Source organism: Cetorhinus maximus, chromosome 15, assembly GCF_964194155.1.
Source record: "Cetorhinus maximus chromosome 15, sCetMax3.hap1.1, whole genome shotgun sequence".
In the NCBI taxonomy this organism is placed as follows: Eukaryota; Metazoa; Chordata; class Chondrichthyes; order Lamniformes; family Cetorhinidae; genus Cetorhinus; species Cetorhinus maximus.
In genome coordinates, this window is record NC_135893.1 from 69,460,733 (window position 1) to 69,486,397 (window position 25,665).

Consider the following 25,665-nt stretch of genomic DNA (forward strand, 5'->3'; position numbering starts at 1 on the left):
ACAATGCACTATTAATTAGTTGCCAGGTTTAGAACCCAATTGTTATCTGTAAGAATATATACCTAACAATTAGAAAGATGAATCATTGCTAACTCCACTCTTATACTTAGGGTTTACATATATTTTTGCTGCTGTCTGCAAAGAATAAGGCAGACTCTGATTTTATGTTTTTTCTCATGATACTTCTGAAATTGTTGCTGAGTCAAATCTTTAGAAATCAGTTTTTGCAACACTTGCAGCTTTTTCCATATGTGGAGGTTGTATCTATAGCTAAGAGTCTTTGATTCTCCAAACATAACAACTTTAACAAGCATATTTAATGTTTTAACGATTTATTTCCCATTCTCCTAAGGCTGTCTCACGCCATAGAACCATTCCACAGTTAACTGAAGAACTGTTTGCCCTTCCCTAACTGTCCTGAACTCTCTGGCATGTTTTGACACATAGTAACACAGTTAAAAGGCCAACCAATTTCAGGTCCCCTTTTACCACATATCTTCCAGAGACGAGAAGATGAACTGAACAGTTGTTCTCTGGTCTCCAAGAAAGATTTTATTCTGATTTTATTCCATTCCCTCTTAGTTTGGGAAAGTGTTTAACATTACTTCAGCCTAGCACCTCCGTTTGAAGGATAGTTAAGATCAGCAAGCTCACTACATGCAAAATTGCAGGCATAAACTATCCTACTCTTCTGTACATAACTTGCTGAAATGTCATTCTGTGCCAGCTAGTTTCATTGCAGGATTATTTGGTCAGTTTCTCTGATGACTCTTTTGGTAAATGGCCCTGCTGTTGTGATACTGAGCCACACATGTTAATGGTATGTTAACTGTATTTTTAAGATACACAAGTGAAGGGCATTGTTTAATTAAGTACCTAGAGCACTTATATTTAGAGACTGCTGGTACTCTGGGGGCGGTAGGTAAAAGACAGACATATGTAATATTACATTCTGTAAATAAACTTATCGTCAAGGAAAAGATTGGTATCTAGTTTCATTCTTCACCATCTAGCATGGGATCCATTTAACATGGTGGCAGATCTGGAAGACAACAGGATTGGAGTGGTAATTATAGACGAATGAACCCCCCCGAATGCCTGGGGAATTGTTGATAGGTATTTCAAATGTGACTCAAAATATCGTTGTGGGATAAATTGCCCAAAGCAGAAAAGCAGGGTTTTTGAAGTGACGCATGATACAGAAAATTCAGAAGTTGAAGACCTGTTATTGTAGTCTTTGGTTTAGTATGGAGTAGTCATGGCCCTGGGCTTACAGATGAGGCTGGAGGTGATACTGTTAGCAAACTCTAACTTTTATTTAACTTTTAACATCTAACTATTTACAAGGTAGTCTCCACACAATGCTCTACATGGATCTGTCTCTCACCATGCTCTGTTATCACATGATCTTACTTCACTGTTAATGTAGACTATATATTTACATATTTAACATTAACGTTTTCTACTACATCTCCCCCCAGGTTTCTGACTCAATATTTACATTATCTCACATTCCCCCCCACAAAGTCTCTGCCTTCACTTCTGGTTTACAGAGATAAGCGTTGTAGTGGTTTCACCAATCTCCCCCACCTTGCTTGGATCTCTCTCGGAGGTTTCATAGAATTCAGGTTCTGCATGTCCCCTCTTGAACTCTGTGGAGTAGCTTGTGAATCTTCAGAGAATAGTGGTTCTTTGTTCAGCTTGTCTTCCTGATTATATGGATAGTTGGTCCATTCAATTGATGGTCGTCGTCTTGTTGATATGAATGCCTGTCTATTCCTTCTCACTATCCCATTCTATTTTTCAAACAGATAAGATGAGAACATAAGAAATAGGAGCAGGAGTAGGCTATTCAGTCCCTTATGCCTGCCCCACCATTCAATAAGATCATGGCTGATTTGCCCCAGGCCTCAACTCCTCTTTCATGCCAGCTCCTAATAGGTCTCAACTCCTTGATATTTCAAAAATCTATCTACCTCCTCTTTAAATACTTTTAGTGATCTAGCCTCCACAACTCTCTGACGTAGAGAATTCCAGGCATTCACTACCCTCTGAGAGAAGGAATTCTTTCGCACCTCAGTTTTAAATGAGTGTCTTCTTATTCTGTAACTATATCCCCTAGTTTGAGATTCCCCCACTAGTGGGAACATCATCTCAATATCTACCCTCTCAAACCCCATCAGAAGCTGGCATTTCTAATCAGAATGTTAAAGAAGTATTAATGGCATCATGTGATAGGAGTTTGAGAGAGAGAAAAACAAATTGTCATTAAATTACATAGACAGTTTGCTAATCCCTAATTGTCACAGATTAAAGATCCTCCTAGGGGATGCAGGGATGGTGGTTGATGATGAGTACGCAAAGCTCATTGAAGAAATTCATGAAAAATATGATAGATGCAAAAATTATTGGAGGATGCCATCAAAGTCTATTGTAAGTCTCCCATTAGCATGAGACTTTAATGAAGTAATAGCTATATATTTAAAGGTGTGGGATTAAGACAGCAATATCTTCATCTTGCATTTTATTTACATGGCAACCAGATTCAGTTGATCTACAGTAATACATGGTAAAGACAAAAGGGTGATTATAGAGAAAATCATGGAAAAATGGATCAGGACCAGATTGGAAGCACCAGCTGAATTCCTGACTGACAATGGGGAGGAATTTACCAATGACGAACTTAGAGACATGTGAAAATGTAAACACTGTAGTTATGAACACCACAGCTGAAATCCTTTCAGCAAAGGACCCTATGAAAGAAATCATGTAGTGATCGATGAGAAGCTCCGTATGGTCTAAGCCAACTAACCAAATTGAAAGCTAACATCTGCCTTGGCGTGTGCAGTCCATGCAAAGAATTCGCTTAAAATGGTTGGGGACTATAATCCCTGTCATTTGGTCCATGCGAGGAATCCCAACTGTGCTGTGTGACAATCTCCAGGCGCTAGAAAGGACTACAGTTGGTTCCATTTTTCTGCGCACTTGAATGCCGCACATGCAGGAAGAAGGTCATTCATCAAGGCAGAAGTCTCAGAAAAAATTTGGCAAGCTTTACGGGATCGCATAAGACTATCCGAGATAAACTTTAACCCTGGGGATTTAGTACATATAGAATCACAGAACCACAGAATTGTTATGACGCAGAAGGAGGCAATTTGGCCCATTCTGTCTGCATCGGCTCTCCGAATGAGCAACTCATCTAGTGTTATTCCCCTGTCTTCCCCTTGTAATCTTGCACATTCTTCCTTTTCAGATAACAGTCTAATTCCCTTTTGAACACTTCAATTGAACCTACCTCCACCGCACTCTCAGGCAATGCATTCCAAACCTTAACCACTCGCTGCATAAAAAAGTTTCTCCTCATATTGCTTTTGCTTCTTTTACTAATTTTTAAACCTGTGCCTTCTCATTCTCGATTCTTTCACGAGTGGGAACAGTTTCTCCTACCTATTCTGTCCAGACCCCTCATGATTTTGAACACCTCTAGCAAATCTCCTCTCGACCTTCTTTTCTCTAAGTCCTAACTTCTCCAATCTATCTTCATAACTGAAGTTCTTCTACCTTGGAACCATTACCCTGAATATTTCATGCACTCTCTCTATTGCCTTCATGTCCTTCCTAAAGTGCGGATCCAGAACTGGACTCAATGCTCTAGCTGAGGCAGAACTGGTGACATACAAACTTGACATAACCTCCTTGCTCTTGTACTCTCTGCCACTATTAATAAATCCCAGGATACTGTATGCTTTATTAACTGTTCTCTCAACCTGTCCTACGACCTTCAATAATGTATGCATATATACACCCAGGTCCCTCTGCCTCTGCACCCCCTTTAGAGTTGTTCCCTTTGTTTTATATTGTCTCTCCATGTTCTTCCTACCAAAATATACCAAAGATGAACTTCATCTGCCACCTTTCCGCGCATTCCACCAACTTGTCCATGTCCCTTTGAAGTTCTACACTATCCTCCTCACAGTTCACAATGCTTCCAAGTTTTGTGTAATCCACAAACTTTGAAATTGTGCTCTGTACACCAATGTCTAGGTCATTTTATCAGGAAAAGCAAGCGTCTCAACACTGACCCCTGAGGAACTCCACTACAAACCTTCCTCCAGCATGAAGAACATCCATTAAGCACTACTCTATTTTCTGTCACTGAGCCAATTCCACGTCGTTACTGTACCTTTTATTCCATGAGCTATAACTTTGCTCACAAGTTTCTTGTGCGGCACCATGTCAAATGCCTTTTGGAAGTCCACGTACACCACATCAACAGCATTGCTCTCATTAACCCTCTCTTCAATAAACTCCAGCAATTTAATTAAACATGATTTTCCCTTAAGAAATCCATGCTGGCTTTCCTTAATTAACATGCATTTGTCCATGTGACTATTAATTTTGTCCCGAGTTATTGTTTCTAGAAGTTTCCCCACCACCAGAGTTAAACTGACTGGCCCGTAATTGCTGGGCTTATCCTTACACCTTTTCTGAACAAGGGTATAACATTTATAGTTCTGCAGGACCACCCCTGAGTCTAAGGAAGACTGAAAAAAAATTATAGCCAGCGCCTCTGCAATTTCCATTCTCACTTCCCTCAGTATCCTTGGATGCATCTCATCCGGCCCCAGTGCCTTATCAGCTTTAAGTACAGATAACCTATCCAATACCATCACCTTTTCAATTTAAACCCATCTAGTGTCTGAATTATCTCATCATTCACACTGGCGGGTAATGTCTTTTTCCATTGTAAAGACAGGTGCAAAATATTCATTTAGTACCACAGGTATGCCCTCAGCTGCCATGTGCAAGTCCCCTTTTTGGTCCACAATCAGCCCTACTCCTCCTTTTACAACCCTTTTACTATTTATATACCTATAGAAAACTTTGGGATTCCCTTTTCGGCTAGCTGCCAGCCTCTTTTCATATACCCTCTTTGTTTCTCTTATTTGCTCTTCACCTCTCCTCTGAACCTCCTAAAGTCAACTTAGTTTTCAATTATATTTCTAACTGATGTCTGTCACAAGCACACTTTTTCTTTTTTATCTTAATTTCTATCTCCTTTGTCATCCAGAAAGCTCTGGATTTGTTTAGTTTACCTTTCCCTATCAATGGAATATTGATTGTGCCCTCTCTTCTTTGAAGGTAGCCTATTGATCAGCTACCGCTTTTACAGTCAACCTTTGAGTCCAGTTTATTTGGTCCAGATCTGTTCTTACCTCATTGAAGTTGGCTTTCCCCCAATTAATTATTCTTACTCTGGACTGTTCTTTGTCCTTTGCCATAGCCAGCCTAAAACATATGATACAATGATCACTGTCCCCTAATTATTCGCCTACTGACACATGATCTACTTGGCCCACTTAATTTCCAAGAACCAAGTCCAGCAGTGCCTCCTTCCTCATTGGACTGGAAACATACTATTGAACAAAATTTTCCTGAACATACTTTAGGAACGCTTGTCCCTCTCTGCCCTTTACACTACCACTATCGCAGTTTATATTTCAATAATTAAAGTCCCCCATTATAAGTACTCAATAATTATTGCACTTCTCTGCAATTTCTTTGCAAATCTGTTCCTTTACATCCATCTCACTAGTTGGTGGCCTATATAGACTACACCAAACAATGCAATTGCACCTTTTTTGTTCCTGAGTTCTAACCAAATCGATTCTATCCTTGATCCCCCAGGAAATCCTCTTTTTCCAGCACTGCAATACTCTCCTTTATCAATACCACCACCTCTCCCGTTTTCATCCTTCCCTATCTTTCCTGAACACCTTGTATCCAGGGTTATTTAACACCCAGTCCTGCCCTTCTTTGAGCCAGATCTCTGTTGTAGCCACAACATCATATTTCCGCATACTATAAAAGAGAGGGTCAGAAAGAGTAGAAGGATCCAGATAAGGTGACAGAGTGTCATAGGAAGATAGTGATTCTCTAACATGGTGGTCAAACTGTTAAGGTTCATTCATTTTGGTTAATTGGGATTGATTATAAATTTTCAGAATCTGAGCAATTAATAGAAGGCGATGAGGTACTCTGTACCTTACATACACATGTTTTACAGTTATGTGGAACAGAATATGGTCCATAAGGGGCTGGATAAAGATAGACAACGTGATACTGGTGCACAGAGCAGGATTATTGTACCCAATGAACAACTGCCTAAAATCAGTATTGGGTGATGTACCAGAAGGGTCCAGTGAATGGAGGGATGTGACCATTGTAGGGAGAGCAGGAAAAGCTACTGGCAAATTCAAACATTGGCTAAATGTCTTAAGATGATGGACAAGAGGTAACACCTATGGACTGGCAAAATGAGGTGAAACAGTGGAAAGCAAGAAAACACAGTGTGAATCCCCATACTGGATCTGGGAGTGACTCTGGCACTAAGAAACAATTATAAACTGGCAACAGAAACTTTGATCATGGGAGGGTGAGATCCTGTAACAGTATTCAAGAAAAACATAGGAGGGCAAATAGAGGTCATAGCTTGATTAAATTATGGAATAGAACAAGGACATCAGAACAATCTAGGAAAACTACCAAAAATTAAAGCCCTTATGATCAGGCAGTCTTGGTGGCTACAAATAAATTGGAAGATACTTTAATAAGAGAGGCAAAACAAAAAGAGTTGGATAGTTGGAAGGAATTTAGAGTCAACTCTGAAGTGCCAAATAGAGGACAGCCAGCCTTATTGCACAGATGGAAATGTATGGAAAAAGTACTCCCAGATGGGACGTATAAGGCAAAAAAGAGACCAGTGTCTTGGGGTTTTGAAGAGAGACTTGGAGGTCAAGATGTTAGAGTGAACTCCCTCCATGGCAAGAAAAGTAATCTTGAGAATTTTCTTAGCTCTGTTGACCTCAAATTCGTGGAAATGTAGGTCAATCAATATAAAAACTACACTTTTGCAGTTTGAAAAATTTCAAAGAGAAATTTTTGAAGCTGCCGAAAGAAGCGAATGATGTAGAAGGGAAGCCATGGAAAGTAAACAGCTGCATTTAAGGATTGAATGATGCATCAAAGCTATGGTATTTCTCAGTTAGGTATGTCTTGCTAAAAGATGTACTACAGGTACCACAAAGAGAAACTCCCAGGCATTTTTATGATGCATGTCAATAATTTTCTATGGGAAGGTTCTGTGGAATTTGAACAATTTATTAGAGATAAGATCAAAGCAGAATTTAAGATTGAAAGTCAGGCTTCAGGGACCTTTAAATATATAGACTTTGTAAGGAACATATCTTTTTATTTCTGTTGGACTGTTGTAAAGAATATATTTTTTTATTTTCTGTTCGACTGTAGTAAAATTACAGTGGCTGCAGTTGAAAGCCATGTCCACTGGGACAGGATGAGAGATATATACAATGTTGCAGTCCTGGAACAGAATGTGCCATGAAAGACAGGATGGTGCCAGAAAGGAGTCCTGGACCAAGGGGGCTGCCTGACAACAGCATTTTAATTGGCTCCTGGCCAGGTGACGAGGTTTTGTGTGACTGCAGCAGAATAGCTCCTAGCCTGAAAGGAACAAGACCTAAAACCTCTTTCTCATGTGTGTGGAAGATTCCAGTAATTCCACAGCAAAAAGCTCCTGGCCTGCAAAAAGAAAACATCTAAAATCTTTATTTCTTCACATCTCTATAACCTGATCTCTCTCAGAGGAAACCCCTTTAAAAAGGAAAGGGGGAAACCACTGTTAGAGACATTGAATAGCAAGTTCTCAACCAGTGAACTAAATACTGGAAGTCCACCTCGTTTCATCAACAAGAACTGAAAGGAATTTGGAAGACATCGATCAAAATCAACCCATCGAATCCTGTACTCTGGAATTGGTGCTATTGAACTGTTTTATTCCACCCTTAAAATTCATGTTTTTGTGTGGCGTGTGTGTGTGTGTGTGTATGTGTGTGCGCGCGTGCATGTATGTGTATATAGGGATCTAAGAAGTGGGGTAGCGTTTCAGTTATAGTGTTAGAAGTTAGTAGTTCATACTTCTTTCTTTTGCTACTAGTTAAAGACAATTTATTTAATAAACAGTTATTTACTTATTACTTTTACAAACCTGGTCTCGCATTCTTTAACCTAAATTAAACAGTTAGGTAGAATTGGGGCAATCTGGTGGTTTGTTCAAACTTTTCACATTTGTCGCGGCTCAGGGAACAGTGGGGCTTGATATTACAACGCACTATCCTCAGTGAGTCGTGACAGCTTAAACATGAAGCAGAATAGGCCTGGGGTAACCTTGAATCAACAGTCAAATCGAGAATGTGTTACTCATATCCCAATAAGTTGAGCTGAGTCTTCGCAGAAAGATGATCTTACATCCAAAGAACAAACAGAGATGTTAAGAAACTTGATTGGTCAGTTAAATTGGCTAACAGTGTTAAAGGCCAGGTGTGATGTGTGATCATTTAGGTGGGATAGGGAAAGGCTGTCAACACTTGAGTTTGGAAGTGTGACCCAGATTCACGTCCAGGACAGCAGCACTGAAACAGAGACCTCCATGCATCACTCTACCCATTTCATTTTCTGACCTATTTACTACCTTGTTGCAGACTAGTTTCTAAAAGGAGACCCATAAATTTGGGATAACAGGACCGTCCCCAGTTTACAAAGTGAATTTTCAAACAATAGTAGTGATGAGTATAAAAACAAGCTAATTATAGTTCCAACAGCATAGCTAAGGGAGTTATTATAATTGTCAGTTTGCAAGAACAAAGTTGAAGAGCCTGGGTCTGATATATTGGGCCGTAACTTCTGAGATTCCCAGCGTCGGACTGGGGGGTACCCCAAAGATGCGCGGGGGAATCCTCTTCAGAAGTTCACAGGTAAGGTTTACATGGCAATTGCCCAGAAGTGCAAACATCCTCACCCCGCCCCCAGAGCTGACCTGATCCAAGGCCTGACATCCCCCACCCCCGAGGCCCAACAACCCCCCACAATCCCCGCACACCTTCCTCATTGTAAATAGAATAATTTGCATTTATTTTACTTACTGTTGCATCCCCTTTCTTTAGTTTTCTCGTCAAAATATATGAGCCCATATTGTGAGAGTTAAGATTTCAAGACTGTGTAATCCTATTTGTCAGTTAGTTATTTGTTAATATTGAATCAGTTCCATAAATTCAATTTAGCGAAGCAATGTATTTAAGATGATATAAAATATGCCATCAATAGCTGGATTACTGTAATGAAGTCTGAATGCTTTTATGTAACAGTCAAAATGAAATTATGATGAAAACTTGGAAGAAATAAGGTTATTATTCTGTTACAGACTTTAACGTAGGACCAACAATTAGAAGATGCAAAAATTTTAGAATTGATATGCTGTTATAAGAATTTGACGTGCGTTTGGGTTTTTCGTTAATTTTTTGCTGAAGAGTAGTCAACAAAATTAAATATATTTGTTAAGAACATAAACATAGAATGAATGATGTCATCTGGTCTATAAACCTTATTCCTTTCAACAGTCAATACATAATTTGCATGCTAAGGAACTCTCCCTATTTATTTAATCTCTGATGGAAATAGCCACAGTTTAAACCTCCAGCAAGAAAGCTCCATCTGACTCTTGAGAGCAAGTGAATGAAAACTCTCAAGAATCTGATCTAAGAATATAATCATTCAACCAGCAGTCCCTACAAAACAGGACTAATTGTGTAGAGATTACGACCCTTGAATTTTCTCGATTATTACTTTTATTTTACTTCTTCACACACTCGGGTGAACAAATACGAAACAAAAATAAAACGTGTTTTCGTTTTTTGCTGTTTTCGTGGCGAAAATAAATTCACAGGCAAGGGTTAACAATCCACATGCAAGGGAATGTTAGATCTGAAACAGTTCATCGTTCTTGCTACAAAGGGTACAAGAAAGACGAAGCTCACATCAATATAAAAATGTTACACATCTTATAGTTATTTTATCTTAAATTCACAATTCCTTTTTTCGTTGCCACCCATTTATGATGAAGTGTTATTCTTGATACTGGCTGGTTATATAACAAATTTTTGCATTGAAATATATCCTGTTGTATTGCTCAGTTCAGCCACTTGGTGATACAAAGAAGTTCAGTCCGACACTAAATTAATGCAGCATTTACTATTGGCTATTAGGCTGGGAGTGTTTACTTTTGCTGAAAATGAGCAATAAGAAATGGGAATCATTGCAAGGAACATGGTTGATCTTGGCTCATAAGCCTTTGTAATGCCTGTTTCAATTTACTTGCTATTAGGCATCAATAAAAGCGTTTCATCTCAGTATGAGGGCATTTACATTCTTCTTTATTTATTTGATTTTCATGTAAAACAAGGATTTGCTGCCTTCGAAAAGGGAAGTGAGAATCACTCAGAAGACAAACGAACCTTCATCAGCTTTGTGCTCCCCTCCATCAATCAATATAGGAAAAATGTTTGTGGAAAATAGTGCAATTTGAAGAAGGCCAATACTGACTGAGAGCAATACAATATTTCATGAATCTGCTCAAGTCATGGTTCCTTAGTTGTTCCAGTACCACCTGATTTTAGAAACAAGCAGAGCAGCTAAACCAAAGTCTTTAAACAGATGGTACTGACTCTGTCTTTGGCACACATTGGATCTATTTCCCATGATGTTTGCATTGCCGCCAGAACAGATTTTTTTCCTCTTGTAGGAACATGCATTTGGCTCTATGGTGAGGATTTTTCTTGGCCTGTGAGTGAAAATTTGTTGCAGTCTCTGTTACAGGCTGTATAAACATAGATGCCTAACGCAACATGTTATGACCAACTGGTTATGCCAAAGACACAGTTCTTAAAGAATTATTCAGGAAACCTCTGGTAAAAACTGCATTGGTACAGTCAACAGGATTATTCAGCGCAGTCACCTCTGGACCAATTCCAATCAGCTAACGATGTAAACAGAGGAAACCAGTTTCAGCCAATTTAACTTCTAACCCATGCACCTTTTACAAATGCAGTCTTTTATCAGAGGTTTCCTGAATAATTCTTTAACAACCAGCCTGTGATAACATACTGCATTAGGCATCCATATTTATACAGCCTGTAGCAGAGGCTGAAACAAACTTTCACTTGCATACCAAGGTAAATCTTCACCACAGAGTGAAGTGTGTGTTCTTAAAATTTGTTCTGGCTGCAGTGCATACATCATGGGAAATAGAAATTATGTCTACACTTCCCTCCTTTTAGCTGTTTAATGGGTATTTTTCCTGTAATGCTCAAATGCATAATGATATGGAAATGGTAAATTCTAACTAAAATTGACCAGTGACTGTATAAAATTGAAAGTACTGCATTACAATATACTTTTGTGTCTTTTTGTTTTATGCTGATTCACCAGCTCCAAGTGCTCCCAGTTATATCACATTTGCAGAAGTTACCACCACTACGTTGAAAGTGTTCTGGGGAGAACCAGCAATGCCCAATGGAATTCTTGAGGGATACAGATTGGTCTACGAGCCATTGGAATCAGTGCAAGGTATAATATGTACTATGAAAGTTGGACACAGTGTTAAATAGAATAGCCTGTTTCTCTGTTGTGTAGGAATCTACCTGATTTTTTTACAAGAGAAACGGAGAGTAATTTTGACTTTGTACAATAGTGTTAAACAGTTGAAAGCAAATCGACAACCTATTTTCTATATTTCCCCACTTTTATTTCCACTGATCTGTTTTGCACTTCCGAACAAAGTCTAAATTACCACCATTGAGTTTCTAATTCATCTTAAGGGGGCAGCGCAACCATTAAACATCAGACTCAAATTGTACTGTTGACAAATGGTTACATTTTTCTTTGGTTCTGACACTTTGCGTTCTGTGTAGATTTTGGAATAGTTTCTTTATTATTTTTCTTTCTATTTTTTAGGTGTGAGTAAAGTGGTGACAGTTGATCTTAGAGGCAACAATCAACGCTGGTTGAAGGTTCGGGATTTGTTTAAAGGGGTTCCTTATTGTTTTCATGTCCAAGCCAAAACCTACACCTTTGGCCCTGAGATAAGGGCTAATGTTACACCGGGACCTGAAGAAGGTAAGGCGTGCAAGTTGTGTTAGTCTGAATGTCGATGTTACTGGATTAACTCTCAGATCCTGATATTTTTGTTGAGAGGGTGGATGTGGGGTCTCCCGGGCATACAGAGATCCTACCAATATTAGTGCAGGACCTCATTATAATTTTCCTCCTCCATTTCCTGCCTGTTAGCCAGTCAGATGGACAGCCTAGCCAGCTACGGGGCAAGAAAACTGGCGACAAGAGGCAACATCTGTGATGGTCCACAGCAATCAGAAGACATCAGGCATTTGTGAGGGGGCTTAGGGTCAGAGCCCAGCAATGGTAAGGGAGGGGAAGTTGGCCAGGGGTTGGGGACTGTGGTTTGGCGATCGTGGGGCTGAGGGTTTATATTGTCGCTGTGTTGCGGGGCAGGCCATTATCAGGAGTTGGGTTGGGGGTTAGGCAATCATGGGGTAGGCTTGAGTTTGAGGGGTGGCAACAAGCAATGCAGGGCAGGCCAGAGATCAGGAGTTGGATGGAGGTGGGGCAGTAGTCAGCCAATTGCGAGAGTGAGGATAGACACAATTAGAAAAAGGGAGGCCAAAGATTTGCTTGAGAAGTCAGGGGGAGCACTCTGGCCCACAGAGTGCTCTAAAAAGCCCCTACCTGCTGGAGCCAACTGCTCTCGTTTCCATTTCACTGCCAGGTTTCTTAAGCCCTGGCAACTGTTTCATTTAATTTAGGCTCCAAACTGCATTGTTGGAACCTGATTTAAATATTGCAATGAAGTGTTCCACTTCTACAAGACAGGACACTTGCACACTACACAATCTGCCATCATAAAAATGGTGGGTGCTGGATGGGGGCAGATTTCCTGATTATAAAATTTTAAACCCCTTAGTCTCAACCATCTCATGCTTGTTCTGGGAGTGGGTAAATAATGACGGTTTTCATTCACCGAAAGGAATCAGTGGCAATGAGGTTAATCACAAAAATATCCTCCTGTATAAAAATTGCAATCAAAACTATTTTTTTGGACAAATTACGCCATAGCATTTCATCTTCCAGATTGCTGCTTGCGTTTTTTTTTACACCAACTGCCAATCAATGTTGGGATGGTGGTAAATTGCTTTATTACCACCATTCTTTGAGGGTGTTGGTTTCAATTAGGGTTGCTCACTCTGCTCATATTTATTCCTGAAGGTCTGATCACATGACATCTGATCACGTACCATTTGCAAATATTATTGCATTTATGTTATAATGGTTAGGTCCTTTGTAGTTGATTGTCTTTGCTTGTGGTTTTGTATGTTGTGTGAAAGGTTCTGGGAATCAGGAGACCACCCACAAGCAAGTGAAGAAAGTGTACAGGAGCAAACCACAGGCATGAAACCCATGTCATACTGGACACATTAAGCAGAATTTAATGCCCTCCCCCGTGGAAAGTTTAGCGGTGGAGGGTCATTTATTCAGGCAGGAGAGTGACGGGTGGAGAAGGCTTGTGGACCCACTTAAGGCCTTATCCCATCGCCTCTGGTATTAACCTAGCAGTGGCAGGGAGCATGACAAGCAAGCCTGTGCTTGATTGCCTGCAGGCTCCTTCGTTCAAAGGCACTCAATGCCTGCTCGAGGGACCCGGCACCAGGAAGGAAGTTTTGGGAGGGGAAATGTGAGATGCTAAGAGCCACTCTCTGAACTTGCCACTAACTCACTTCCTCCCCCTCTGTGCGACCCACACCCTTTGACTCCCCTGTCACTATCACTCACCTGTGATCAGCATTGTAACTGAAGGCAGTTGATTTCAGATTCAGCAAACCAGATAGTCATTCACTTCAGCATCAATGGCTACAATCCAAAGGGAGACTTTAGTGTGAAACTAGTAATTATGTGGAAATAGCTATACTTGGCCAGAGTGTTGCATAGTGAACCTGAAATCCCAACTGCATTCTGTACACTCATTAGATCTCTACACCTTAAGCACCAACATAAATGTCCACTCAATTCAAATCCATTGTGCATTTGCTGCAGATTGATGATTATCAGTTAAATGACAAAATGATTATGATTGTCAGTAAACGCAGGTCTTAAGATGAGGTTTAAATTATTTATGTCGTTTTCCATTCACTTTGTCATTCCACTGATACCCACCAAAATATCTAGGGCTCTTGGAGGCAGGTGGGCGGGGAAATAGGGCCTGCCGCATTGGAGTGGCTCCCCGGTGCATTCCCACCACTGAGGAGCTTTCCCAAGCACATGCTGGAATTCGGATTGGCTGTCTGTTCCACAACGTTAGGTCCAGTTTGGGGTGAATTAGAGGGCCCGCCATCATTTTGAAACTGATGGAGCAGCCTCCCACTGTGCCCAGAGGCTGCCAGCTCAATGGAGGCAGCTTCCCTGCAGCAGTAGGGGGGGTAGAGGATCCATGTACCATTGACGGGGCCACGGGGAGAAAGAGCCGCATGAGCAATTTTTTTTCTTTTTTTAATTCATTTATTACCCATCCCTAATTGCCCTTGTTGAGAGGGCATTTAAGAGCCAACCACATTGTTGTGGGTCTGGAGTCACATGTAGGCCAGACCAGGTGAGGACAGCAGGTTTCCTTCCCTAAAGAACATTAGTGAACCAGATGGGTTTTACAACAATCGACAATGGTTTCATGGTTATCATTAGACTTTTAATTACAGATTTTTTTATTGAATTCAAGTTCTACCATCTTCCATGGCAGGATTTGAACCCGGATCCCCAGAGCATTACCCTGGGTCCCTGAATTACTAGTCCAGTGACAATACCGCTACGCCATCGCCTGCCCCTGATTCATCCAGAGAGGCTATCTCTCTGCTCCAAGCAGCTTTGACCCTCTTAATTTTTTATTGGTATCTACATGTCTGAGGGCATCTCCACATTGAGATGCCCTCCCAGCTCCTGACCTGGGTCAGCAGTGTTCTGCCAGCACTTCTGCTGGTTAGGCTGCTGAGGCTGCAGAGCTGCCGTCCCTCTGATTGGGTCTACAGCTTCCAAAGCCCAAATGTGGAGATGACCAATTAAGAGGTCGTCTCTGGGAAGATTGTGCCATCAGGCATACTGCTGGCAAGTGCAGGCTCAAGATCTCCATTGGTCCCAATGTCGGGATCCTGGAGCGCGTGGGATATTCCAGGCCATGCACTCAAGCAAAGGTGGATATTTGTGCTGATGTGCCTGTTCTTTCAAGCAATTCTGTAATTTCTGGCAAATTTACAATGAAAAATAAGCAAAGAAATGCAACGTGGGATTTTTTTTTTAGGATTTAACATTCCCATTTTTATCATTGAGATTTTAGCTGGATATGTAGTCAATCTGTCAGAACTGATAATTATTCTGAAATTAACTGTACCGGATAAATGGAAAATAGTCAAAGCTGCACTGGTTGTAAGCATTTTTTGAAATCAAAAGAATGTTTTGCCTAGCTTATGATGGAATGGTGCTATATTTTATTCTTTTCCTGCTCCCTCCCCTTCCTCTCCTAAATGTGTTGATTCCTTGCTGGGCCTTAGTTACACAGGTGCCTGGCCATCCTCTGGTGCCTTATCCAAACACTCCAATTCCTGCCCCTGACCAAGAATCAGCACCCACTCAATCGACTGGTGCATGTGCGGTTTCTCCTGCCGTTGACAGTATTGTCGTGCGCCTGTTGCCTGCCTCCCATGTTATCCACCTCCCTTCACCACTTCTCACTCCTCATCACTCCCTTATGCTTCCTGCTCCCTGCTGCTCCCTCCCGCTCCCTGCTGCTCCCTCCCACTACCCACCACTCCATTCCGGTTCCTGCTGTCTCCGATTTGCTTCCACTTCCCACAACTTCTCACTCCCCACAGTACCCTTTCACTTCCCACTCCCTGCTGCTCCCTCCCATTTCCTGCCCTTCCGCTTCCTGCTCATTGCTCTCTCCTGCTCAAGTGGCAAATGAGAGAGTGCGACGGAGGGAGGCATGGAAGGAAGGGAGCAGCGAGAGGAGGAAATGCGAACAGTGTTGTGTGTTCTTTTCTGGACCTGTGCCATTTTTGATGCAGGCAGCTACCCGGGAAGCTGTTGCCAGTGACATCGCAGGCACTGCAACTGCTTTTGCAGCGAATACACCCTCTGCAGTTGTGGCATCAGAAAATGCACCCTTATCCATTTGAGCATTATATATATATTAGCCTTGTCTGTGATTGTCAACAGGCTATTCCACCAAAAGGGGCTTCATAGTCAAGCACTTGGTGGTCATTGTGATATGAAATCTGAAAGAATCCTTAGCAACTTGAAAGTACAGTAATCATTTCTATGTGGGCTGACAAAACTTGAGAGCCAGAACAAAAACTTCCTTCTTTATCATCCTTTTATATAATTTTTAAATTCTGTTCACATCCTCCCCAACTCTAAAGTTTACTCAAAAACAATAGAGCTTATTTTCTCCCTGAATGTTAATTTTCACTATATTTTATTTGTAAAGAATTCCATTGCAAACGTGGTAGAAAGTAGCTGATGACATATTGGAGAAGGTGAGAGAACTCATTTGTGATTCTTGTTACATCTAGCACACAGGAAATCGTCATCTCTGATGAGTTTCAGATATCAATGTTGTCAGGGAGGGCAGTAGCAAAAGCCAGGCATTTCACTAAAACAAGAGGAAAACTAAAAGTTAGCTTCCTCTCAGTTAACTGGTAACTCTTAACAAGTGGAATGACATTAACAGAACCCTGAGCGGAGGTTGCCTCCTAGCCAAGGCATGCGTGTGCTTGGGAAGAATTAATTAGTGGGGTTGAAGACGACAGAGAGAAACCATGTTTTATTTTAAGACCTGTGTTTCCAACAGTGTTGAAGGATGCACTTTCATTTTGTGGAATGAGCATTTAATAATGTAGATCAGTATCGTCGCACAGTAATTCTCTAGCCCAGTCTCATGTGATCCTACTTTCAACTGTACATTTAACAGAAGTGCCTTGAATATGGGTTCACAGAAAATCTGATGAGCAATGTTTGTGCTGTGACTAGCATTTTCCTCAGAGACACCTGGCAGCATAACAAGTAGGAATGTTGTCATGACAATTTCTGATTCAGTCAATAACTCAGACAACAACCAGCTAAAGCAGTTTAGAGGTTATGACACTTTGGGATTAGGTGTGCATAGAGATGGAAACTCCTTTTAAATAATTTTAGTCTCATTGAAATTGTTACCATTTCCAGATTTTTAAAAATTGCCCAATACAAATGATCAAATAAAGAGCCCTCTAATTAACAGCAGTCTTCATGCAATTGGAAATTGGCATGGATCAGTAACGTAGGTGTTACTGCTAGTTTATAATCACTTATTTCAGTAACACAAAAACATCATCAAATCTTAACCAAACTTTAGAAATGACTTTTGTCTGAAAAAGGCCTGCATTTTCCTCACTGTCCAGTCTATCACTGAACTATACCAGAGGTTCACTTCCATCAACCAGGGCCACACTACCAAGAATCAGTGCAATGTTCCTCAATGCACCTTTACTTAATATTCACGAAGAGCTATTGGTTTCCTCATTGGGAGCCTGCTTCTTAGAGAGCAGGGATGAAAACCTGGCGTGGTGAAGCGTTAAGCTGACTGCAATATTTTAAATGGACAGCCCAACCATTGACTACATGCTTGCATTGCTGTGCTGAGAGGGAAGGAAGGATATCAAAAGCTGCTGCATTAGGGTACAGAGCTACCCTCCCCACCCCCTACAAATGTTCACACTACTCTGTTCTCCAAAATAAGATAAAGGAGGAAGGCTGTCTCCACCCAAGGGAAGCAGGATGTTGGTATTGAAGAGCCATATAAATAGAAGCACAATGGGAAGAAACAGTCAGAAGAACACAGAAACGTTGGGTGCAATTTTATCCCTGTCCAGCTGGACAAGGCTGGGTGGAGACGTTAAAATGAGGGCTGGCCTCTACCCGCCGAGTTCGCGCCATATTTCCTATGGAATATTTAGGAATATCATGGCTGCTCATCGTAGGAAAGCGGGAACCTCATTAAAATGGAAATGTAGGGGTCTGATGACATCATTCGTATCGCAGCTCCATTTTAACTGGGGTCTCAGGCTTCTTCATGGGCCAGGAGGAGCAGGAACATTTCTTTCAGCCCCAGAGGGAAACTTGGGGCCTGTCTGGCTCCGGTTTCTCTTTCCTTCCCAGTCACAATTCTCATCAGATTATCTTCTGCCCTAACCCTACCACAGAACAAATGACAATACTGGTTGGGTTGAACTGAAATACTCCCTCAGAGTCCCATTCACATTAGGAACAGAGGGCTATAATTTAAAAAATTGTGACAGCCACCTGAAAACCAGTTGCAGAATAGTACTAACAGTCAAAGATAAGTCTTTATGGTGCATCACTCCTGTCCAAAACAGGTGATGATACAATAGTGTAATCTCTGATTAGTTTGAGACAGAGATTGCAGAGCATTGTATGCATGTGTGTTGGGGTAACATTTACTTTCTGTCACTGTATAATCTTGTAATCTACAATATTTATTGAATATTGGAATTTCTAAAAACTGAGTTCGCATTTGGATGAGAGTTGCCTTTGTTCTTTTAATAGTGTAAGTTCTTGACTTTTTGCACAGGTTCCCCTGGTCCCCCGCTAAACCCTTCGATTAGTGAAACATCATCTACTCTTACTATTCATTGGACACAGGGTTTGCTTGGAGCTGGACCATTAAAAGGCTATGTAATTGAGACACGACCCTCAGGTGAGCACAATCGACTTCAAGAGGAATTCTCTAAATACTGACCATGCCACACTCAATCCCCTCTAATTTAAGCAAAATGTAATAAAGGAGAACATCCCTTGTTAGAGAATTCCTTTGTAGATGTTGCTTTCTTTTTTCAATTTTCCTGTTAGAAAAAATCATAATGTACAGCACTGATCCCTACCCTGAGGGTATAAGTTTCAGGTCAAGTGGAGGTCGAATCGATACTCTCAACCCTTTTAGTCCTTCCTAAAAGGTAGGATATTTAAGAAAATAAACCTGACAGAGTAGATCTCCTTTAATATATTTTTCTTAAGCTGAAAGAAAACATTTATGTGGCACCTTTAGAAAAAAGCCCCAAAGCCTTCCACAGAAGCATAATCAAGGAAATGGATTCCAAGCCAAAGGAGATATTAAGAAAGGGGACCAAAAGCTTGGTTAAGGAAGTGAGTCTTAAAGGGGGAAAGGAAGGTTTTGTGGCAGAGGGTTTAGGGAGGGAGTCCCTAAGCATGGAGTTTATATAGCTAATGTAATAGGTTTTGTGAAAGGAAAACCACGTTTAACCAAGGAGTAACATGCGCGGTGGATAAAGGGGAGCCTGTACTTGGATTTCCATAAGGCATTTGGTAAGGTGCCACATCAAAGATTATTAAGGAAAATAAAAGTGCATGGTGCATGGATAGAAGATTGGCTGGTTGGCAGAGAGTATGCATAAATGGGTCTTTTTCTGATTGGCAGAATGTGACGAGTGGAGTCCCATAGGGGTCTGTACTACGGCCTCAAATTTTTACGATTTATATCAATGACTCAGATGAGGGGGGTGAAGACATGGTAGCTAAATTTGCAGATGACACAAAGAATAGGTAGGAGAGTATGTTGTATTGCAATTGGATATAGATAGGCTGAGTGAGTGGGCAAAGATCTGGCAATGGAGTTTAAGGTGGGAAAATGTGAAGTTGTTCGCTTTGGCAGGAAAAACAAAAAAACAGAGTATTACTTAAATGGAGAACGGCTGCATAATTCTGAGGTGCAGAGGGATCTAGGTGTTCTAGTGCATGAGTCACAAAAAGTTAGTATGCAGGTACAGCAAGTGATTAAGAAGGCCGATGGAATGCTATCCTTTATTACAAGAAGGATTGAACATAAAAGTAAGGATGTTATGTTTCAATTATACAGGGCATTGGTGAGACTGCACCTTGAATACTGTGTGCAGTTTTGGTCTCCTTATTTAAGAAAGGATGTAAATGCATTGGAGGTGGTTCAAAAGAGGTTTACTAGATTGATACCTGGAATGAGTGGGTTGTCTTATGAGGATAGGTTGGACAGACTGGGCTTGTTTCCACTGGAGTTTAGAAGAGTGAGGGGTGAATTGATTGAAGTATACAAGATCCTGAATGGCCTTGACAAGGTAGACATCGAAAGGATGTTTCCTCTTGTGGGTGAGTCCAGAACTAGGGGGCATTGTTTTAAAATTAAGAGTCGCCCTTTGGGACAGAGATGAGGAGAAATTTTTTCTCTGAGTGTTGTGCGACTTTGGAACACTCTGCCTCAGAGGGGCTGGATGCGGGGTCATTGAATATTTTTAAGGCAGGGGTAGATAGATTCTTATTAGGCAAAGGAATCAAAGGTTATCAGGGTTAGATGGGAATGTGGAAATCGAAACACAAGAAGATCAGCCATGATCTTATTGAATGGCGGAGCAGGCTCGTAGGGGCAAATGGGCTACTCCTGTTCCTGTTTCTCATGTTCTTATGTAATAGTTGCCACTGGAGGGGTGAAGGAACAAGAGGCCAGGGGCAGAGGAACAGAGAGTTCAGGGCATGTGGAGTTGAAAGATGTTGTAAAGATAGGGAGGAATGTAACATTGGGATAAGAGTTTTAAACCTGAGGTGTGGGGCACGGGGAGCCAATGTAGGTCAGTGAAGATAGAGGTAATAGACGAGCAGGACTTGGTGCAGGATGGAAAATGGGCAACAAATTTTTAATGAGCTAAAGTTAACAGAGAGTGGAGGATGGGAAACCAGTCGGTTGAACATTGGAATAGTCCTGCCTGGAAGTGAACAAGACAGAGTGTTTGAGCAATAAACGGGCAGAGGTGGAGCAAAGACAAGTAATGCTGCAGAAGTAGAAGTAGATGCTCCATATGAAAGGATATGGGGTTGAAAGCTGAGTTCAGGATGAATAGAATGTGAAAAATTGATTCAACAGGAGACAGAGGTTGGGAAGTGGGACACAGTCAGTGGTAAAGATTTTGGAGTTTTTGGCAGGGGCTGAAGACAATGGCTTTAGTTTTCCCAATGGATCTGAGGCCTAATGTACAACATTTTAATCCATGACTGTATGTCAGACAAACAGTCTTAACAGGACAGAGCAATGGAGAGGTTGAATTGGGTGTCATCAGCATAAGTGCAGAAGCTGACCCCTTGACTGTAGATGTGATCACCAAGGGGCAACTTATAGATGAGGAAGAAGGGGACCAACATTAGATCCTTGGGAAACTATGGTGCAAGCGGAAGATGAAGCCATTGCTGAAGATATCTGTGACTTTAATCAGATAGTTAAGAGCAAAATCAAGCACAGTCTCCTCTTCCTTTCCAAATTATTAATGATAAGATATGAAGCTAAAATAAGGAGCAAAAATATGTTAAAATCATTTCTAATGCTATCTAGTTGAACTGAAATCCTGAAGTTTTTTTTTTGCTCTATGTTATCTGCTTTTTAAGATTTAGTTGATTTAACGTGATTGTTTTGCCTTTTTAGATGAAGGATTATGGGATACATTTGTGAAGGATATCCCTGGTGATGCAACATCCCACGTGGTTAGCCGGGATCAACTGAAGCAAGGAGTGAGCTATGAATTTCGGATTATCGCGGTCAATCAATTTGGATATGGGGAACCAAGTACACCATCCACTGTGAGATCAGGTAATTAACTATCTGTTCTGCTGGCTGCTTAGCCCAATTAATTGCTGATTGTGGGGGAATGGATTGACAGTGAGTTCTCCTGGATATTCTTGTCCACTTCCTATTTATAGGTTACAGAGCATTGACAGAATCCTGATTGTTAGCAAGCTGTCTCTTCATCAGCATAGTAAGGGAATGTTAATGATGCTAAGGATTGATGTCAGGAGAAAAAAATGAGACCACATTCATCATTGATTTAATTTATAGTTTTTTTCCATTATTTATGTAATCTTTTAAATGATGCCACTAATATCAACTTTGTGCATGAGTGCCTCTGTGTATGGGGGTGTGTGTGTGTGTGTAATAGTGAGGACAAATGTATCTGTGTTTGTGCATTTGATCACATTTGTTCCGTATATTATAAATGTGTGTTTTGGTTTCTACTGCCAGCTGGTTTCTGCTGTGCTGAGAAAATAACATGAATGAAATCTATTGCAGTTTTGTATTAATCACCTGCTGCAGAATGACCCAATCAGTAACAGCGTATAATGTTCTATCAGATAAAGGAATGTTTTAATTTTTTGGACTTTACTATCATTTAAATGTTTCTACAATTTTTGCTTACTAGCAGTTGAAGAAACTGTAATATGTGGATGGAATAAATGTAGAGAGAAAGGAGGAGGACCTGGACAGCTTGCTCTAGATTCAATCATATCTTGCACAGAGGTGCGGGATCATAATGGGGTTGGTGTGAACAGTAGTGTACAGAGCAAGGGCAACAAGATAAGATAGAAAATGAGAAGCTGCAGAAATTGCTGCTATCTAGTAGGTACAATGTATTGCTACCAGTGTGGATAGGAATGAAGAATATTGGAAGGACAGTCAGAATGCTGACCAGGGCACCTTGAAGGAGGAGGCTATCCAAAGGGAGAAGGTGGGGTAATGTGGTAATTGTCATGAATTCAATAATTAGGGAGACAGTTGGCATGCTTTTGTAAGCAGATCAAGAGTCCCTTATGTTTTGTTGACTATCTGGTGCCAGGGTAAGGGACATCTTGAACTGACGTGAAAGGATATTGGAGAGCCTGGTAGGGATGGGAGGATCCAGTCATTGTGATCCATGTTGGGATTAACAACATAGGAAAGTTTGTTTTCAGAGGGTACCAGGAGCTAGGCACTAAATAAATAAACAAGATCTCAAGTGTAATAATCTGTGCATCACTACCCCTGCCATGTGCAAATTGCTGTATGAATAAACAGATTAGGGAGGTGAACACATGGCTGAAAGAGCGGTGTCAGAAAAGGGTTCATTTTCATGAGACACTAGGACCAGTATTGGGACAGGAAGGAACTGTAGCATTGGGATGGACTCCACCTGAATTGGCTGGGACCAGGATCCTGGCCGAAAGAAGGAATAGGGTGGTCACAAGGGCTTTTAGCTAGTGAATGGGGAGAGGACACAGGTGAAAACAGTAGCATAAGCAATAATTCTTAGACAAACGAAAGTAAGAGTATAGTAGTAGTCAGAAATTGTGCTTTAGGCACTACAGGTAAAGGGAAACCTAAAAGATGTAAAGTAATTAAATCAGGAGAGAGATATAAGAAATGTATGAAAAAAATATTATAGCAGGAGGACAACGAATAGATGTGTGGCCCAAGTAACCGATCTTCATACAAATGCATGGAGCGTAGGAACAAACTGAAGGAATTGTGGACACAAATCCAACTTAGAGAGTACGATATGGCAACCATTACTGTGACTTGGACCAGGATTTTCCACCCCCATCTGTGGCAGACGTCGTTACGGACGGGAGCAGAAAATATGGTGAGATGGCCAAACATTGGTATTACATCGTTGTGAAACCAATTTGCAGTCGTCCGCTCTACTCAACAACGGCGGGCCGCATTTCCCACCATGGCACATCAGGAACCTCATTTTAATGCATTTGCATCTCATTGTAAGTCCTGCTCTCTGGAATCAGCCCCCAACATTGGATCATAGGCCACGTCGGCATGCAATTAGAACGACGTGTTTCACAATGGTATATATACGACGTGCACCTGGTGTCCTGCACTTCGCTCGCCACTTCGAGGTTAGTTCTCCTAGGTTGCCGTGCACAGCTTTCACAGAAATCAGCGCCAGGCTTAGCAGGCAACACCGTATCCTTTTCAGTCAAGTTTCTACCTACTAGACCAGCGGTATGGCAGGGGTGGCTTTTAATGGGCTGCAGGATTTGGTCTGCACTGGGGAAGGGGGAGAACTGGCCTGAGGCATGAGAAGGGGCTGTAGGGCTAGGCCTGTACTGGGGATTACGAGTGGGGAAGATTGCACTCAGGCACGCGACTGGAGGGGAGGGTGAATAGGGTATATATTTTGAACTGTGTAAGTGGCCTCAAGATGGGGATGGGAAAGGTCCACACTGGCCATATGCACATCCACTTCAAAATGTTCAGGGACTAACAAAACATACATGCAGCAGAAGCACGACGGGATCAAGTAAAACAGGGGGTGGATGGGGAGGTCTGTGAGCGAGGGAAACCTGATCATGAAGCTCCTCTGGGACGATGGGAGAGGTTTCCATACTCTCACAGGGAGAGTCTAACAGTGAGAGTTCTGCATCACCACCTTCCAACCTGCAGCAATGACGCAGTGCAAAATTTAAATGAGGAGAAGCTATGCTGATGAGGGTTCTGTGGGTGGGTAGGTGCGTGCATGGTGTTGGGGGTGGGGCAGATTACATGGGAGTGCAACTGAACTGTGCCTTTCCAAATGAGGAGAGAGGCACAACTGAGACATAGTAGAAACCTTTCAATGGCAGTCCAGGGAATCGGGAAAGTGAAGCGATGCCCATCCATGCAAGACTAATCCCACAAAGTGGCACTAATTGATCTCCTTATTTAACCCCTTGTTCACAGTGTAGAAATTTCCCAGAGTAATAATGAACTCCATCACAATTGGATGAATGGACAAGCCCCAGAAGCCTGTTAGAAAGTTGGTGCTGGATGGTTCACTGAAGAGAAGCCTCGGGCACTCCCTCAAATGATCTCATTTCCTGAATGAACATTTGACCTCACGTTTATTCCCAAGAGTGCAGTAAATGAGGCTCCCAGCACCTGGGCTGAAAGCAGCACATCCAAGCACCTGGCCAAAGCAATCTCACAGCAGTCAGTCATGTGGCAGGTGAGGGACCTTGTTACACACCCTGCACTGTCCATCATTCAGGGGCAAGAACTCATGTCATGGGAACAAAGCCCTTAAACCCACATTCACTGAGGAGTCATTCACAGAAAGAAGCCCTTTGGAGACAAATGCTGACACCTGCCTCTTTCTCATTGGCCAGAATTTTCCCGTTGGCGTGCGGGGGCGGGCCCCGTATGCCCACGTGTAAAATGACGTGCAGTGATGTTGGGTGAGCATCCCGACGTCACCGTGCGCCATCGCGATATTTGAGAAGGCGGGCGCACTATAAGTTCGGATGCACGCCCGCCATCAATTAACGGGCCAGTGTTTAGGCCCTTGAGGCAGCAATTGATCTCGATTTTTCGCAGCCCGTGCGATCTTCAGGACGTCTAACGGGCAAGCGGGTAGGAGACATTTGTATAAACCTTATCCCATGGGCGGGATAAGAGGAGTGAGTGGGGTCACGAATGTGATGTTTGAGGTATTTAAGTGTGAAAGTAACTTTTACTTGCCTAAGTGAGCAGGAAGACTTCAAAACTCATACCAGCTGCTAGGACAGGAGTAAAAGCCTTGGTCAGGACTCTACATTAGAAATCATTTCTAGGGCCTGCAACTTTCAGGAAGCCTTCCCTTAGCCTGGGAATAGGAGTTGTGCTCTCCACTGGAGGCACCTCCTCTGAGGAGGAAGGGAGGGCCAAAACCGGGAGGAAGCCAGGAATCCACATTTAGCCTCCAGGGGAGCCAGCTTTGGGAGGAGAGGCGCAAGCACAAGGTTGCAGGGCCACAGGAAGTGCAAGGCGGAAGGGGCCATAGAAGACGCCAATATCCTGCTGCCAGGGTTTACAGGCAGCGAAGC

General features: G+C 41.9%; 1 protein-coding gene across 2 annotated transcripts in view; it reads left to right on the forward strand.

Moving 5' to 3' along the window:
- Nucleotides 1-25,665, forward strand: part of sdk1a (sidekick cell adhesion molecule 1a) — a 950,103-nt gene that overhangs the window by 890,761 nt on the left and 33,677 nt on the right. For both annotated transcript variants that reach the window (XM_078558601.1, XM_078558602.1), the window contains 4 exons: nt 11,344-11,481; nt 11,869-12,030; nt 18,599-18,724; nt 21,485-21,649. In XM_078558601.1, coding sequence (XP_078414727.1) covers nt 11,344-11,481; nt 11,869-12,030; nt 18,599-18,724; nt 21,485-21,649 — 591 coding nt within the window. The remainder of the gene's footprint in view (nt 1-11,343; nt 11,482-11,868; nt 12,031-18,598; nt 18,725-21,484; nt 21,650-25,665) is intronic.